Here is a 19,211-nt window from a genome sequence, read left to right on the forward strand (position 1 = left end):
CCTGGCGAAGCACTCCACGTAGCATTTGTAAATACAATGACACCTAGATATAATCCAATCCACGACTTACCTGCATGGATGTGCTATAAGGGAAATGTGTGTTTCTAAGAACAATGGTACCGATGTCATTCCTAGTCAACCAGTGTCAGAGACAAAGCAGTTTAAGCTCGGCAACTCTAGAACCAGCAGGGGAAGAAGTGAGCTCGCCCACTGCGTCACACCCTCCTGAAAACCACAGTGACCCCCAACATCAGAAGCCAGAGGCCTTCCCTTAGGATCATAGGCACTAGGAAATCTGAATTTAAGTGAGCTTGGTTATCAATTGGCCCATACATTCGAGCAAATGTATTGTTTTACCGTGTCTTGTTATGCCTGCAAAACAGAAAAATGCTCCAACATCTGCCAGAGTTATGGAGAGCCAGAGCAAGATCATATATGTAAAATGCAGAAAAACATGGATTTCACATTTGACATAACATAATCATCTTTGAACTTCCCTCTTTCATTAGCTCCTAGGATAAACTGTGCTAATTCTGTTCATTCACTTATTAACTTGTTTATTCAATTAGCATTTGTGGAGTGTCCACTTGTGCCAGTTACTCTTCAAGGTCCTAGGGATACATAGAGCAGTGAACAAAATAGAAAAAAATCTCTCTTCCTAATGTAGCTTACCTTTTGACTCACCATCCTTCCATTCACTTTGTTATTTCATTTCCTTTTCTTCAATTAAACATATTTGCTACATGGCCAGGCGAGGTGGCTCACACTTGTAATCCCAGCACTTTGGGAGGCCAAGGTGGGCAGATTGTTTGAACACAGGAGTTTGAGACCAGCCTGGGCAACATGGCAAAACCCTGTCTCTACAAAAAATACAAAAATTAGCTGGGCGTGGTGGCGGGCACCTGTAGTCCCAGGTACTTGGGAGGCTGAGGTGAGAGGATCACTTGAGCCTGAAAGGTAGAGGCTGCAGTGAGTCAGGTTGTGGCACTACACTATAGCCTGGGCAGCAGAGCAAGACCCTGTCTCAATATATATACATGTGTATGTGTGTATTTGCAACATGCCAGGACCTATATTAAGCATCTACTATCTGTTAGCTCATTTAATACTCTGAAAGGCCTTGTAAGAATGACACTTCTTCACTGCACGTTAGAGGAAATGCAGGGAAGAAACGCGGCACAGCTAGCCTCAAGCTTCTTAGCAAGTGCCACAGCCCTTAATTTGGAGCCAGAGTCTGTTTTTCTTTGCTAAGTCTTCTTTCCGCTCTTTAGCTTTTTTCTCTAATGTCACATCTTTAATGTTTTGCTAATACAAACCCATGTGTGTTCTCCAAGAATCTACTCACTTTAATTATGCACTTAACCTTTAGGCAGGAGGCCTCAAAATCCTTTGCTCTGGCTGTCACCAGAGATCCAGCCCAAGACATTGTCCTTCTAATAAAGACCCACAAACCCCACAGGATCCCCAAGGACCTGAGTCATCTGGCCCCGCCTCTTGCTGCAGCCTTATCTGCTGCCACCATATTCTGGCCCAGCTTGCCAGCCTGCCTGGCTTCTCAGTGTCATCTGGGTATGTCTTGCTCCCACCTGCTGTTTACCTTGTACTCTTCATGGCTTCGGGGGGCACAGCCTTGCAGAGCCCCCCCTTCCTGCTGGCCAGCTTGTGTTCACCTATCAGAGGTTAACTCAGAGACCTCAGGTGTCTGCCCCCACCCTGCAGTCTCATTCAGAGTCCTCTGTTATATTCCTGCAGGACTGGTGAGCGACCTTCCTTGCAGTTATTGGTTTGTAATTACGTTTGCGTGATTTCATATCCATCTCTTCTAGTTGATCTTAAGGCTCCCTGAGAAACGAGGTCCTACCTCTTTTCCTTAACATGTGTGTTTTCAGTACCTGGTGCAATGTATGAGACTCCTTGCTACAAACAGACACAATGTGTGCTCAGGGATGGTTTGATTTGCCAGAGGCACACCCCACCATCACTTCAAACTCAACCACACCGAAGTTATTTTGCACAGATGCAGACACTGCCCCAGACTTGTCTACTTTCTGGACGACGCTGGAGACTTTAATGTATTTATCCTGATTCAGTCTCCCATTGGATGAAGTAACATACTCTGTCAAATCGTTTTGCTCCTGTCTCAGCCTCCCCCATCTGACAGGTACAGCACTGAGAGGCTAAAGCTTGAATTACTCCTTCTGATGAGCATCTCTGTAGCTTTGTCGTCTCCAAGATTGGCTTTGCAACAATCCTACAACACTTGTGTATTCCTTACAGGACCCTCATTGAACCAGGCCAGATATTTATTTAAATATTTAGAATTATTTTTGGCTGGGCTGTAAACCTATAGTTATACACACCTATGCAGGCATCTTCCCGTGTCAGGTGGTGTCTCATTTCTTTATCTAGCGGTAATTAGTGCAAGAGAAAAAAATGAAGTTTGGAAAAAAACACTTAAAAAGTGATTATGCCATATAAAGAGGGAAAGGTTTTTAAGAAACGATTATGGTATGAGAGGACCATGGATAGCTCAGTATACAATGAAGGGGCTCAGAGGGTGGAAGGCAGGCGAGGGATGAGAGATCACCGAATGAGAACAATGTACACGATTACAGCGACGCCTGCGCTAACGCCTAGACTTTATGCAGTGTATCCATGTAACAAAACTGCAGTGGTACCTCAGAAATCTGCACAAAATCTACATAATAATGATGGAGGCCGGGCGCGGTGGCTCACACCTGTAATTCCAGCACTCTGGGAGGCCGAGGCGGGCAATCACCTGAGGTCACGAGTTCAAGACTAGCCTGACCAAAATGGTGAAATCCCCGTCTCTACTAAAAAATACAAAAATTAGCCGGACATGGTGGCGGGCGCCTGTAATCCCGGGTACTCGGGAGGCTGAGGCTGGAGAATCGCTTGAACCCGGGAGGCAGAGGCTGTAGTGAGCCGAGATCTTGCCATTGCACTCCAGCCTGGGCGACAGAGCGAGACTCCCTCTCAAAAAACAAAAACAAAAACAAAAACAAAAACAAAAACAAAAACAAACCAAAAAAAGATGGAAGGAAGGAGGGAATGTAGCAATTCTCCAAATCTACTGACAGTGAAAATAGGAGATGACGAGGGATTCCAGTTAGAAATGCCCAGTTTCCTGGGTGTGTGTGTGGCGGGGGTGGGTGGAACCATAACGTTAATTTTACCCCCGACGTTGGGAGCGCCTGAGTGGTGGCTTTTCACCGGGTGTGGCTCGTCTGAGCTCTTGAACTGAGGCCAGCGGACACCACCCACCGGCGCCTGCTTTCCCGCGGCGTGGGCTCCTCCCCCGTGCAGACCGCGAGGGGAGACGGTGCGGGCGGCCGGGAGCGCAGCCACCCGGGGAGGCGGGCCATGGCCTCGGGGCCGCCCGGGGAGCGGCTGCGCGAGGAGGCGCGGTGCCCCGTGTGCCTGGATTTCCTGCAGGAGCCGGTCAGCGTGGACTGCGGCCACAGCTTCTGCCTCAGGTGCATCTCCGAGTTCTGCGAGAAGTCGGACGTCGCGCAGGGCGGCGTCTACGCCTGTCCGCAGTGCCGGGGCCCCTTCCGGCCCGCGGGCTTCCGCCCCAACCGGCAGCTGGCGGGCCTGGTGGACAGCGTGCGGCGGCTGGGGCTGGGCGCCGGGCCCGGGGCGCGGCGGTGCGCGCGGCACGGCGAGGAGCTGAGCCGCTTCTGCGAGGAGGACCAGGCGGCGCTGTGCTGGGTGTGCGACGCCGGCCCGGACCACAGGACGCACCGCACGGCGCCGCTGCAGGAGGCCGCCGGCCGCTACCAGGTGAGGCGCCCCCCGGCGGGGGCTGCGGGCGCTGCGGGACCGGGAAGCGGGCGACCGTCCGGAGCGGAGCCGCCAAGGCCACCCGTCTCCTGAGCGGCTCCCACGGCCGCTCCCCGCGCCGTCCCCGCCGCCCACGCGGCTCACTCAGTGTGGGTCTCCTTGCCTTGGCTGGGGTAACCCCCTTTGCGACACACAACCATTATTTTACACCGTCCGCTCCTCCCTCAAGCACTCTCCTGTCCTCGAACTCGCGCTGGGCTGGATTTTCCTGGTGCGGATAGTCTGGTCCCTCAGCTGGGCTCTGGTCGGGAGGGCTGTGGTCCAGTTCATTCTTGGTAACTACTGTACATCTATATCGTAAACTTGCGGTAATAGTTCTCATTTGTGCAATGCTTTGCTTTTGCACAGTGTTTACGTTAAATGAGTGTTGTCACCAAAGCAACCCACGGGTTTGGGCGTTGTTAGGAAGAGTGTCCAGCTGGGCACGGGTTCCGATCCCTCCAAAGCTCAGGCGCCCGTGCCTCCTGAAGTAGGAGAGGGTGGCCCGCGGGTGGCTCTCCATCAGCAGGGATTTGGGGACTTAGGATTCGAACATCCTCAATGAAGGGGTGCTTCATTTGGAGTGTAGCCCGGGAAGCTTAAAAGAGAAAGAAGAAAAACAAAATGGAAGTATTTGGCCCCCAAAGTGGCATCTGTGAAATTTCGTGTAGAATTCTTCCTACTGGTGCCCTTCAAAAGTTCTTGGGTGTTTTCTGAACACACTTTAATCCCAGCATGTAGAACAACTGCCAGCACAGAGGAGGTCTAAGTCGTCTTTAATCTACTGACATATTTAACCAAAGGACTATCAGTCGTGCTGTAGTGCATTGCAAATACTAGCTTTCTTAAAATTTTTATTTATTTATTTTGTTTTTTTAAATTAAGGTTTAGGATATTTTCCCCTTCCCTCTGGACCTACCAATATCTCTCTTGGTATGTCTTCTTGATTTTCATTGTCATTGGCGAGATGTAGGTACTAGGTAATTTCTAGTTAAACTTTTCTGCTATGTTCTTGCCTTTTTTTTTAAAAAAAAAAGTCCAGAAAATACCATACAGAGGATTGGTAGTGTAATATTTCTTTTTTTCTTTTTTCCTTTTCTTTCTTTTTTTTTTTGAGACGGGGTCTAGCTCTGTAGCTCAGGCTGGAGTGCAGTGGTGCGATCTCCGCTCATTGCAACCTCTGCCTCCCGGGTCCTGGTTCAAACAGTTCTCCTGCCTCAACCTCCTGATTACAGACAGGTACACGGCACCACGCCCGGCTAATTTTTGTATTTTTAGTAGAGACGGGGTTTCACCGTGTTGGCTAGCCTGGTTTTGAACTACTGACCTTGTGATCTACCCTCCTTGACCTCCCAAAGTGCTGGTGTTACAGGCAGCCCAGCCTCTAGGGTAATATTTCTAAAGGTATTCTCTGTATTTCCAGTAGTTCTTCAGTTAAATACCAAATAAATATTATCTAAACTCCTGAGCCTGTCAGTGATAGCTTTCTAGGGCCCTAAGTTGTGTTTCCATAGCTCTTGTCTTAACTAGCCAGGAAACCCAGCAAATTTAGCCGAATCACTGTTTTCCTAACTGTGCCACATCTCCTTGCTTTTGCTGATAGTTTCTTTGGCCTGAGGGAGCTCTTCTCTATCTACAAGTGTCAAAGTGCTTTCTCTATCTACAAGTGTCAAAGTGTTCATTCTTTGTAAACACCAAAACAAATGCCACTTTCCCCACTGGGTCAAATGGTATCATGAATTCTACTGTTATTTTATGTATAACAATTATAATATTCTCCTTTTAAAAACAATTGATGTATATGTAGGATTTATTAAGTAACTTTGAGAATAGAATTTTTTAATTAAAATCCTGTTTATGTATGTATCTTTGTGGGTATTTTCTGTAAATAAAATACACATATTTACTTTTAGTGAGGGCCCTATCATTGAAGGAAGATTTAGTTCTCATATTTTTACTCATTGTAAGTTTACAACATATTGTATTTTTTCATATAAAATATGATAACCTCCCAAGTTCCTTCTGACCTAATAATACTACTAATACTACATTAATAAACCCATGCTTTATCATAAAGTAATCAATAACTTCAAGAAGTTGAAATATAGAGAGATATAATAGCATCACTCTTCATCCAAATACCAATAGATGACATTTCGTCTAATATTCTCATTTACATCAGCCCAGTTTTAATATATTTATTACCAGCACATTTTTTTCAAAATTAATGCTGTTTTGTAAAATATATTTATTTATTGGACATTATCATTGTATTTCTTGTCGTTAAACATTCTGTAACATCCTATTTTAATTCTATCCAGTTAATATAATTTTTTTCTCCCCATCTTTAATGTTTTAGTTAAGTTATACTATTGTATATAACAATGCAGTGAGCGTACTTTTAGATAACTATTTGATTGTATCTGGTATTGAAATACATTTAAGGAGCTAGGCATGATGGCTCACGTCTGTAATCCCAGAACTTTGGAAGGCCAAGATGGGAGACTCTCTGGAGGCCAGCAGTTTGACACCAGCCTGGGCAATATAGTAAGACCCCATCTCTACAGAAAACAAAATTAGCTGAGTGTGCCTTGAGTACTAGCTGCTTGGGAGCTGAGGTAGGAGGACCATTTGAGCCCAGGAGTTTGAGGCTGCAGTGAGCCATGATCGCATCACTGAACAACAACCTGAGTGACAGAGCGAGACCCTGACACTAAAACTTAAATACATTTATGTTTAGTTTTTAATGATATTGAACATTTTTTATGTGCTTTCAAGAGATGGTTTAAATTGATCTTTGTATTTCCTCACACATCTGCGTGATGTTAGGTACTGAGTGAGAGCGTCTGTAACAGCTTTGAAATATCTTCCCAAACAGGTAAAGCTCCAGATGGCTCTGGAACTTGTGAGGAAAGAGCTGGAGGATGCCTTGACTCAGGAGGCCAGTGTGGGGAAAAAGACTGTCATTTGGAAGGTAAGACCGTGTTGGGGCTTTAGGAGGCTTGCCTGTTTGAAGGATCCAGATTCGGGTCAGTAATTCTTCCACCATCTTCCATTCTCCAGCACTTTTTTTCCATCTCCATATATGCCCAAGAACACCTCAGAGCCATCCTGGGTCATCCCTGTACCCTCAAATGATATGGTTCATTTTTGTTCTTTTTGTCTCTGTTGCCGTCACCCAATCCAAATTACAATTAAATAGCTTTGCTAGCTTGATCTTACTGTAAAACCCACTGCTGTATCCCTATCGCCTAGAATAGCATCTTATACTGTCACTACTAGTTTGAAAATATTTGTTAGGTGAATGAAATAATGAATATTTCACAACTTTGTAACAGAAGAAGTACAGCCCAAAGTGATCATCTTATATACGGGGAAATAATCCGAACGTTCAGCCTTTTTTGATCATCTGTACATACACATATTCCATTTTTTAATACCTCACTAGCTCTTTTTATTCCATGTTTCATTCATGCACATGCATGTGAACATGTGTATACGCACACACACACAGTGATTCGTACACACACACAGTGATTCACTCACACACACACACACAGTGATTCTCAACCTGAGGCGATACCCACACCCCCCTAGATACATTTTGCAATTTCTGGAGATGATATTTTTGGTTGTCACAACTGAGGAAGGGTGGGTACAGTGCACCTGTCATCTAGTAGAGAGAGGAATGCAGCTTCACACCCTGTAGTCCACAGGACAGTTCCCATATCCTATGAGAAAAAATGATCTGTTCAAGATGTCAATAGTGTCAAGATTGAGAAACTATATATAGAAACTGTGTGTATAGTTCTATATATTCATGTAATATATTATGTAATATGATATATAATAGGTTATACTCTACAGAATATTCCTATTCTTTCTCCTTTTCCAAATAACCCTTCGTTTCTGATGACTCTATATATTTATAATTATTTCCTTCTTGTTTTCTTTGAAAATTTAGTCTTATACTCTATCTTTACACAGATATTACATAAAGACTTTTTAAACTACATTTTTCTATATTTACTACATTACTAGATTACTATATATATACAGATAGGGATAGGAAAAGATAACACTTATCCCAGAAGAAACATGTACATTAAGGCCAGGCATGGTGGCTCACAACTGTAATCCCAGCACACTGCGAGGCCGAGGCAGGTGGATCATCTGAGGTCGGGAGTTCAAGACCAGCCTGACCAACATGGAGAAACCCCATCTCTACTAAAAATACAAAAAAAAAAAAAAAAAAAAAAAAAAAAAAAGAGCCGGGCGTGGTGGCGCATGCCTATAATCCCAGCTACTCAGGAGGCTGAGGCAGGAGAATTGCTTGAACCCAGGAGGCAGAGGTTGCAGTGAGCTGAGATCGCGCACATTGCACTCCAGCCTGGGCAACAAGAGTGAAACTCTGTCTCAAAAAAAAGAAGGAAAAAAGAAAAGAAAAATGTACATTATAGGTAAATAATTTAGATAGTGATAGGAAAGGATAAAAGTTATCAATATTAAATAATATTGATGTTAATAACTTTAGTACCTAACGTTACTCAGATGTGTGAAGAAATATTTAAACTTATTAATGTTGATACTGACAAACTTGTTCATCAATATTATTAATGAATATTTTTAAACTAGTAGTGACAGTATAAGATGCAACTCTAGATGATAGGGATATAGCCGTGGGTTTTGCAGGAAGAGCAAGCTAGTAAAGCATAGTTTGGATTGGGTAGTGGCAATCGAGATAAAAAGAGCAAGAACAAAGCTTTACAATATTAAATAATGTTAGTTATTTGCCTATAATGTACATAGTGATAGGATGTACATTATTTAATATTGTAATATTGATGGATAATTTTTGTTCTTTTCAGGCTGAAATACAAGTCTATTGTTTTCAATCCTGGCCTGACCGTAGATCTATAAAATCAGAATGCCCATATCGGAGAGCTGAGTTCCTGCATGTTTTAAACCCTCTACTGATTATTCTTAAGTAGGGATGATACTGAGATCCCTGTTCTAAGCCAAGTAAACTTGCATGATCTTTACCATCAAGAATGTATCCATGTGAGCCAAATGCAGCAAGCACATTTTTGGTCACAAGGTATTCTAAATACTACAAAACAACCCTTCCTGTTTCTCTATCTGCAGATATAGTTGTGCTCAAGAGGGTGGTGTGAAAGGAAGATGAATTGCAGGCAAATCGCTTCCCACCACACCCCCCTTCATGCCCCAGGTATGACTCAACTCTTTTCTAGTGGCTGGGTTATTTGCCCCACCCCACGACAGCACAGCCTCTGATGTGAAGAGAGCTTCTCATATTTACATGAGTTACACCTTTCAGGAATCAGTGTACGGAATTCAGACTTGCCTGATTTCAGAAAGAAGATGAAGTTTTCTGAATCTGGTGATTTAGAAAATGGTAGAAGGAGGTAGAGTTGGAAAATGGAAGGAAGGAGTTAAGTCTTAGGGGATATTTAGTTTAAAAAGGTGATAGCTTATGCCTTTTAGTCAAAACAAGAAGTTACCACGTTTAAAAACAGATAGGCTGGGCACAGTGGCTCACGCCTGTAATCCCAGCACTTTGGGAGGCCGAGGTGGGCCAATCATGAGGTCAGGAGTTTGAGACCAGCCTGACCAACATGGTGAAACCCTGTCTCTACTGAAAATACAAAAATTAGCTGGGCATGGTGGTGTGTGCCTGTAATCCCAGTTACTTGGGAGGCTGAGACAGGAGAATCACTTGAACCCAGGAGGAGGAGATTGTAGTGAGCTAAGATTGTGCCACTGCACTCCAGCCTGGGTGACAGAGCAAGACTCTGTCTCAAAAAAAAGATAAAAAAAAAACCAGGCAAATGACTTCACCTACAAAGCAGTGTAACAGTGTAACAAAACTCCATTTGTACCTCATGAATATCTACAAAAAAGAAAACAAATCGATAAAACAGGACAGAGAATGGGAGGTACAGGTACTTTGAGGGAGTGATTTGCCTCTCCTACTCAGCTTAAAGTTAGTTTCCAATATACTTATCTCGAGAGAAGAAAATCTAGAAACTAAGCCTGGGATGAAGTATGTTCCTTCGGTCTATTCAGAAACTGGAGACACGAGATTCGGGTAGAAATCGGGGTTAATTCCCTGACGTGAACTCTGAACTCAGTGGCCTGAGCATTACTTAGTTGTTTCTTGGCTTTGTAGAGAACGTTAGACCTATGGTTGTTGGTTGTGTTCACTATTACCGTATTGTGAAACAGCGTGCATATTTTCTCATCTCTCAGCCTGTTCTTATTCAAACAATTCTAGGTCTCTAACATTTCTTCATAATTCGGTTGTTTCTAGTGGTTCTAGTGACTAATCGACTAGTAAATAGTAACCTGTTGTGTGACTGCTCTATGCCGATCATTGTTCTTGTAGTTTAATAGATATTCAGCCGTAATCCACATACTCTTCTTTTTCCCCACATTTTTTAAGAGATGGAGTCTTGCTGAAGTGCAGTGGTGCAATCACAGCTTACTGCAGCCTGGAGCTCTTAGACTCAAGTAATGCTCCCACCTCAGCCTTGTGGGTAGCTGGGACTACAGGGCTTACCACCATGCCCGGTCAGTTCATTTAATGTTTTTAGAGATGGGGTCACGTTTTGCTTTGTTACCCGGGCTGGTCTTGAACTCCTGACCTCAAGCAATCCTCTTGCTCAACCTCCCCAGAACCTCACATTTTGTATATGGTACTGAAACTTCAATATAAAAGTGCCTTGCCCCCAAGCCTGTGGCAAAATGGGAACTCCAGTCCAACAGTGTTTTTTAAACTTAGTTTGAAAACTCTCCTGGGCTACTTCTTATACGAATGGACTGCAGTCTGTGCATGTTGTTAGAATGCAGCCAGTCAGTCCACAGAGTTACGGATCCCAGGGAAGTCTGGACGTTGCCTTCTCCAGCACTGTCCTGTACTTGGCTGCAGGAGGCCGAGCGCTGATGATGTGATCCACTGTGTCACCTCAGGAGAAAGTGGAAATGCAGAGGCAGCGCTTCAGATTGGAGTTTGAGAAGCATCGTGGCTTTCTGGCCCAGGAGGAGCAACTGCAGCTAAGGCGGCTGGAGGCGGAGGAGCGAGCGACGCTGCAGAGACTGCGGGAGAGCAAGAGCCGGCTGGTCCAGCAGAGCAAGGCCCTGAAGGAGCTGGCAGATGAGCTGCAGGAGAGGTGCCAGCGCCAGGCCCTGGGTCTGCTGGAGGTGAGACCGGGTGCCAGAAAAGCAGGCAGGTGTGAGACTGAGGTGACAGGGACTAGTACAGTGGCTTTCAGAGACAAACACTTTGGCATTTATGTTCTTTAGGAAAAGGGCACCCTCGAATTTACTCAGAAGGCAGCTTAAACACCCTAGAATTTACTCAGACGCCATTCCTGGCATCAGAATCATGAGATTCTAGAGAATCATATAGTTTGAGTCTGGCATGGTGGCACTTGCCTGTAGTCCCAGTTATTAGGGAGGCTGAGATAGGAGGATTGCTTGGGCCAAGGAAATTGAGACCAGCCTGGGCAACATAGCAAGACCCTGTCTCAAAAAACAAACAGACAAACAGCATATAGTTCGTTTTAAGGACTAAAGAATTTTTAAAATTAAAATTAATGATTTCTGAAAATTTAAACAGCTAGGAAAAGGACAGGCTACACTCTGCTGGCTGAGAAGTAATTCCTAAAACCTCAGAGTCAGTTTGCGGTTTTTCCATGATGGCATTGCTGTTTTTTCAGGGATGGCTAACCCAGAAAGTCTGCATAACACATTTTAGTGTCACTGGCCAGAAGGATAAATAATGATTTAAATTGTCCAGTTGAAATTGTTATATTGGATTGTAACGCAAACATTGATTTCCTGGCCCACATTGCGTGCCCGTTCCAGGCATGGTGAGGAGGGATTACGTGGACTCCCGTGCAGCTTCCTCCCAGTCTATTTGGGATTAGAGAACAGAAAGATGAATAACATTGAAAGGGAATCTTTGTTTTTAATCCTCTGTGAAGACATCATATCCCAAGTGAACAGGGAAAGCCAGAGCTGTTGATGGATCCATGTTTTCTGGATAGAACCAATGGCAACAGAAATTTATCTGGGCCAACTTCTATCTCCTCCCCAATGACTCACTCAGGGGATTCTAAACTAAGTGATTCATGTTCTCATTTAACAGCTGACCCACAGATTCTACCTTTTCTGACTCAGTTCTAGACACTGAAATTGCCATGAATATTAATAATCATATTAACTCTCTGTATAATATTTGCAAGTACAGTTACTAAACAGTACTGATTACGAGGCAGAGGACCATGAAATGAATTTGTAAAACCGTTTGTCTCATTTTATCTTATATATGTTAAATTTATATTTTATTATTATTGCTGTGCTCATTTCCTTGTTAGCAAACTAAGAGTAAGAAGGAATTTTCCAAATAGCAGACAGCAAAACACAAGAACTTTGACAGTTTCTTTTCTTTTCTTTTCTTTTTTTTTGAGACGGAGTCTCGCTCTGTTGCCCAGGCTGGAATGCAGTATGCAGTGGTGTGATCTTGGCTCACTGCAACCTCTGCCTCTTTGGCTCAAGCGATTCTCCTGCCTCAGCCTTCTGAGTAGCTGGGATTAAAGGCGAGTGCCACAGCACCTGGCTAATTTTTTTTTTTTTGCATTTTTAGTAGAGATGGGGTTTCGCCATGTTGGCCAGGCTGGTCTTGAACTCCTAACCTTAGGTGATCCGCCCACCTCGGCCTCCCAAAGTGCTGGGATTACAGGCGTGAGCCCCTGTGCCCGGCTTGACAATTTCAACAACAGTATTGCTCTGCCCACCTTGGCCTCCCAAAGTGCTGGGATTGTAGGCATGAGCCACCCCGCCCAGCATGGGAGGGTATATTCTTAAATAAGGTATCTTATCTATCTACTGTTTCATAAGGGCGGGATCTCACTCTGTCACTCAGGCTGGAGTGCAGTGGCTCAATCATAGCTCACTGCAGCCTCAGTCTCCTGGGATCAGGCAATCCTTATGCCTCAGCCTCCCAAGTAGCGGGGACTAAAGGTGTGAACCACCATGCCCAGCTAATTTTTAAAAAATTTTTAGTAGAGATGAGACTTCATTGTGTTGCCCAGGCTGTATATTTTTATACTTTCCTTTCTTCCCTGGTACTAATAAGCTACATTTTACCCCCGAAGGCCAAGACCGAGGCCTGACATTCCCATACAGGGTAAAGCAAATTATTTCCCTCTTTTATGCCATCAAAACTTATCTGACTGGCGACTGTTTTGAAGGGGAGAGGGGAAATGTATCCCAAATACAATTATTAATATAATAAATGTATCACAGATATATTTATTTAATAATCTACTTTGAGAAAGTAATGTTAGTAGTTATTAAAGGCTTCCTTTATTAATCTACTTAGATAACCTACTCATAGGAATAGCTCTGGTACGTTGGTTCAGAGAATTAGGAATTTATAATTCCTATGAAGACATTTAGGGAAACATTTTGTGTCTTTATTTAAGGAACCCATCCCTGCCCCTCAGATAAATTCTGTGAGTACTTAGGATCTATTTTATCCTGCTCCGTCCGAATTACCTGCAGAATGTTACTCTGTTACAATATCCAAGTGGCAGAATTATTAATTCAGAAGATAATTAAATTGATAGATGTTGCAGGAATTAACCTAAAATTTGTATAGCTTTAAAGAAAAGCGATTTGGCTGGGTGCAGTGACTCACGCCTGTAATCCCAGCACTTTGGGAGGCCAAGGTGGGCAGATCACCTCTGGTCAGGAGTTCGAGACCAACCTGGCCAACATGGTGAAACCCCGTCCCTACTAAAAATACAAAAAAAAAAAAAAAAAAATTAGCCAGGCATGGTGGCGGGAGCCTGTAATCCCAGCTACTTGGGAGGCTGAGGCAGGGAGGTGGAGGTTGCAGTGAGCTGAGATCGCGCCATTGCACTCCAGCAGCCTGCGTAACAAGAGCAAAACTCCATCTCAAAAAAAAAAAAAAAAAAAAAAGATTTATTGTCCCCTATAATTTTGTCTTAATAATGTTTTCCAGTAATTTCTAAGGAAATTTTCGTGGTGTCCTCAGTCTGACTGGGAAAAGCAGTTCAGAGTCCAGCTTACACTGTATTTTTCTTTCCTTTTCAGGGTGTGAGAGGAGTCCTGAGCAGGTATACGTGCTTTCTAGTTGGTGAAGGGATTGGGAGAGGCAGAGGAGCTGGTGGAGAGCCCTGCTGACCTCTGTGGTTTCTGTGCTCTTCCCAGAAGTAAGGCTGTCACAAGGCTGGAAGCGGAGAGCATCCCCATGGAACTGAAGACAGCGTGCCGCATCCCTGGGAGGAGGGAACTGTTGAGGAAGTTCCAAGGTAGTTTGCATCTTAGAGACTGGGAAGTAGGCTGCCTGGGGTTTGCCTCGTATTGCAGTTTATCACTGTGCCAGTCAGTTGCAGTGAGCAACAGCACCTGAAGTCTTAGCGGCCCAGATCAGCAGAAGCTTGTTTTGAGGGTGTGCTGTTGGCAGAACCTGAAGTCTTAGCGGCCCGGATCAGCAGAAGCTTGTTTTGAGGGTGTTGCCGTTGCTTTGTTCCTGGGTGTGGGGACTTCTGTGCCACATTGTCTCACTCCGAGACCCGTGCTGACAGAGCTCCACCTCCCTCGCGGTGCTGGGAGCCGTAGAAACGGGCCAGGTGATTGAAGAGATGGGGGAAGAAGTTGTCTTACAGAGTCAATACAACACCTCACTTCTGGTCACCAAAATGTGTGGGGATTTCTCCCCGCAAACAGCCAATCTGTTCTCCAGCACATACTCCAGCCAGATGTCCTTCCATGCAGTTTGATTTTGACACTATCTACCTGGAGATAGCACCAGGTCCCCCGGGTTGAGGGCCTAGTCCCACAAGACTGACCCCACTTCACGTGCCAGCCACAAGCACAGGTTGTGGCCTGTGATTCTGACCAACTGACTGTAAATTGGGGTTCCCACAACCCCTTCTTGAGTTCACTTGATTTCCTGAAAGAGCTCACAGAACTCAGGGACACATATTTACTCATTTATTATAATGGGCATTACAGAGGCTAGAGATAAACAGATGGAAGAGATTCCCAGGGTGAGGTTTGTGAGAAAGGGTACGGAGCTTCCATACCTTCTCTAGGCATGCTACCTTGGGAACCTCCATGTGTTCAGTGATCTGGAAGTCCTCAGGACTCAGTTCTTTCTTTTCTTTTTTTTTTTTTTTTTTGTGATGAAGCCTTACCCTGTCCCCAGGCTGGAGTGCAGTGGCACCATCTTGGCTCACTGCAACCTCCGCCTGCCATGTTCAAGCGATTCTCCTATCTCAGCCTCCTGAGTAGCTGGGATTACAGGCATCTGCCACCACACCCGGCTAATTTTTATATTTTTAGTAGAAACGGGGCCTTATCATGTTGGCCAGGCTGGTCTCAAACTTGACCTCAAATGATCTGCCTGCCTTGGCCTCCCAGAGGGCTGGGATTACAGGCGTGGGTCACCGTGCCCCGCCAATGAACTCAGTTCTTTTAGGTTTTTATGGAAGCACTTTGTAGACGTGATTGATTAAATCATAGGCCATTGGTTTATCAACCCACCCTTCAGCCCGTCTCTCTTCAGAGGTAGGTGGGAGCATGGCACTGAAAGTTTCAAGCCTCTAATCACATGGTTGGTTCCCCTGGCAACCCACACCCATGGGAGGCTTTCTGGGGGATCACCAACCATAAGTCATCTTACTAGCATGCAAAAGACACTCTTGTCTTTCTGGAAATTCCAAGGATTTTTAGAACTATATGTCAGTAAACAGGATGTAGACAAAATGCATACTTCACAGTATCATAGGCATGGTCACTGTAGACCAAATAGATACTTCCCAGTATCATAGGCATGGTGACTGTAGACCAAATACACACTTCACAGTATCATAGGCATGGTGACTGTAGACCAAATACATACTTCACAGTATCATAGGCATGGTGACTGTAGACCAAATACACACTTCACAGTATCATAGGCATGGTGACTGTAGACCAAATACATACTTCACAGTATCATAGGCATGGTGACTGTAGACCAAATACACACTTCACAGTATCGTAGGCATGGTGACTGTAGACCAAATACATACTTCACAGTTTCATAGGCATGGTGACCGTAGACCAAATACGTACTTCACAGTATCATAGGCATGGTGACTGTAGACCAAATAGATACTTCCCAGTATCATAGGTATGGTGAATCCTGCACCTTAGACCAAATACACACTTCACAGTATCATAGGCATGGGGACTCATGCACTGTAGACCAAATACACACTTCACAGTATCATAGGCACGGTGACTCATGCACTCCTCTTAAAGGCATCCATGCTGAATTGGGGCATGTGGCCTTCCTGAGATTTCATGGCTAAGCCAAACTATCAGGGAGACAGTGTAGGGGGCAAGGGAAAACTTTCCCCTTTCACTATGAATGTTTGCTGAAAATTAATTGACCAAAGACAAACGGGAACAAAGGCATAGAAAAAGTTTAACATTCAAAGCACAGCAGAATCGCAGGAGAATAATTACCCAGTAACTCAATGGGATGCGGATGCTTATATACCCTTCTTTATTGGAGGAAAGGGAGATGGGGAGGCGTGGATGATTTTAGAGGGATAGTAAATGATTTTTTGGTGGATTCATTGGACTTGGAGTACATACAGTGGCTTGGGACAAAGTCTGTTGAAAAATAGACAGTGGTTTGTGACTGAAGTCCGTCCAGGTGTGTTGACAGACTTGTCTGTCTTCCTGCAGTATGAACTAAATTAATTACAACACAGGGACTTTAGGCAGATAAATGAGTGTTAGAATAAAGCTTCTTCCAGTGTGTGCTCATCTACAGGGGCCTTTAATTTAAAATAATGGGCATACCGGGGTGCCATATTTTAGGGTAGAATTCTCTGGTCTCCTTCGGTGGGAGAGTGTACCATGCCCAGAAAAATGAGGATTGGTGTATTCATGAACAGTATCAGAATCACATCCACCCATAGAATCTACATTTGGTTAGAACAGTGGGCTCAAAATTGTAGTTCATCTCTTATTAGCTGTGATATGAGTAACGTTAGTTCCAGTAGATTTACATTTCCTTGTTTATAAAATGCTAAAAATGTTTAGAGGACAAAATGAAACATTTGAAAGCACCCCACCTCCTAAAAGTTATCAATATGAAAGCATTGCAAAGTTATTAATTAACAAGAAGTTTGGTTTAATGTATTGGCTGAGAATTTGATGAGTTGCTTGAATTAGTGAGTCAATAAAGCCAAAAATATTGTCAATTATTTTTATGTAGGAATAAGCAGTGTCACAAAAAATTAGTCTGTTCAATCTGATTACATTATTCTTTAAAACAGTATAGATTCAGTATTGTTTAAAATTTCATTTTAAAAATCTAATTTATCCCAAGTAATGAAAACTGACTATGTCTAAATAGTGGCTTCACTACTTACAGGGAAAGAGTGTAAAGTCCCTTAATGAGAAAATCCATCTCCACAGCATAGTACCCCCATTCTCCTGGGTAGATGAATGTATACTAAATGCCCGACTCGATTAAAATAATCATGGCACCCTTAGACTCAGTAACTTCATATCTATATTTATTTTTATTGAATGAAACAATTCAAAATGTTTTATTAATTCTATCTCATCCATTCTTTTAAACATCGGAATATATCATTAAACCACAACAGCAGCAAAATATGCTACAATCCATAGCTTTGTGTTGCAGATACGTACTTAGCCAAAATACACAGGCTGTGAGAGGCTGATACAGAATATTGAATAAAATAAAAAAGAGTATGAAAAGGGTAATGAGAAGTTCTGGTTTTGAATAAGGTGACCAGGAAGGACCTCGCCCCGCGGGGATAATGCAGCACATATATGATTTGGAAGAAAACACTCAGACGGCAGAAATGAGCGCTGAGGCCTGACATGGAGGATGGCAGGTGTGTTCCAGGAGCTGTGAGGATGTCAATGTGAGGACTCTGTGGCAGACTAAATGACAGGAGGGTCAGAGAGACCAAGGAAGGGCTAGATAGGCAGGCCACTCTGAGCAGGATACTTTATCCCTGAGTGAAATAGGACATCATTGAAAGTTGCACCTAGAAAAATAGTTTGATTGGACTAATGTTTTATGAGGATCACTTTGTATGGTTTCTTGTAAGTAAATTACGGAGAGGAGAAGATTACATGGGAAAAGCAGTTAAGGGTCTTTGCAGTAATTTGATGAGAGATGATTATGTGTTGGAACAGATGTTATTACGGAAGGTGCCGCAAGATGGACATATTTTTGTTATACACTGAAGGCAGAGCTGTTAAGATTTGCTATTGGATTACATATGATGTGCTATTAAAAAGAAGAGCTATGAATGATTCCAAGGTTTTGGAGCTTGCAAACTGGCAAAATGTGATTGCTACTTCTATTGATGAGGAAAGCTACAGTTGAAGCAGAAGAAGGGGTTGGGTTTTGGACACATGGATGTTGCGATGAGTGCTAAATATCCACATGTTTCTATCAGGTGGGCAGATGAGTGTACAATAGGGATTTTCAGGGTAAAGTTCAAAGCTAAGCACATGCATTGGGAATCAGTCAGCATATGATTGGAATTTTATCAAAGCAATGAGCCAGTCAACCCCCGGGTAGATAGGGAGTGAGGTGAAAGAGAGAAAAGTCCAATAGGTTTCTCCAGTGTTGGTGGTGGAGGAGAAGAGAATAGCAAAGAGGATGAAGGAGTAGTGAGCAGGGAGAGAAGGGAAACATGGATGAGTGCTGTCTGTGGAAAAGGGAGATTTTCCAGCACAAGTGGATTCTCAGTAGTGTTGAGAGATACAGAAAAATCATTGAAGAGGAGCTCTGGGCCAGGTGCGGTGGCCTGCACTTTGGGAGGCCGAGGTGGGCACATCACCTAAGCTCAGGAGTTTGAGACCAGCCTAGTCAGCATGGAGAAACTCCATCTCTACTAAAAATACAAAATTAGCCGGACATACTGGTGCATGCCTATAATCCCAGCTACTCAGGAGGCTGAGGAAGGAGAATTGCTTGAACCCAGGAGGCGGAGACTGCAGTGAGCCGAGATCACACCATTGAACTCCAGCCTGGGTAACAAGAGCAAAAGTCCATCTAAATAAAAAGACAAACTCTAACAAATAGCCATTCATCAACACACAGGTCCCTGGGAAGATGGACATGAGCAGTTTGGTTGGGGTGTGGTCACATCATGATGAAGAATTGAGTTTAGGAGAGAAGGGGTAGAGAGAGGAATGGGTTGTAGACCATATCAAAGCCATTTCACAGATCTATTTTGTTAGAAATGAAGCAGACAAATGTGCTGGAG

The 19,211-nt window shown here is 43.9% G+C and overlaps 1 protein-coding gene across 1 annotated transcript in view; it reads left to right on the forward strand.

Moving 5' to 3' along the window:
* Window positions 1-3,754: 3,754 nt before the first annotated feature.
* The window catches only part of TRIM58 (tripartite motif containing 58), a 19,423-nt gene continuing 3,966 nt past the window's right edge, over window positions 3,755-19,211 (forward strand). Inside the window, exons 1-5 of the mRNA XM_050772645.1 lie at window positions 3,755-3,804; window positions 6,722-6,817; window positions 10,834-11,064; window positions 13,987-14,009; window positions 14,104-14,204. Of these exons, the coding sequence (XP_050628602.1) occupies window positions 6,734-6,817; window positions 10,834-11,064; window positions 13,987-14,009; window positions 14,104-14,204 (439 nt within the window). The 5' untranslated portion in view covers window positions 3,755-3,804; window positions 6,722-6,733. The remainder of the gene's footprint in view (window positions 3,805-6,721; window positions 6,818-10,833; window positions 11,065-13,986; window positions 14,010-14,103; window positions 14,205-19,211) is intronic.

Source organism: Macaca thibetana, chromosome 1 (assembly GCF_024542745.1).
Source record: "Macaca thibetana thibetana isolate TM-01 chromosome 1, ASM2454274v1, whole genome shotgun sequence".
NCBI classification, from domain to species: Eukaryota; Metazoa; Chordata; class Mammalia; order Primates; family Cercopithecidae; genus Macaca; species Macaca thibetana.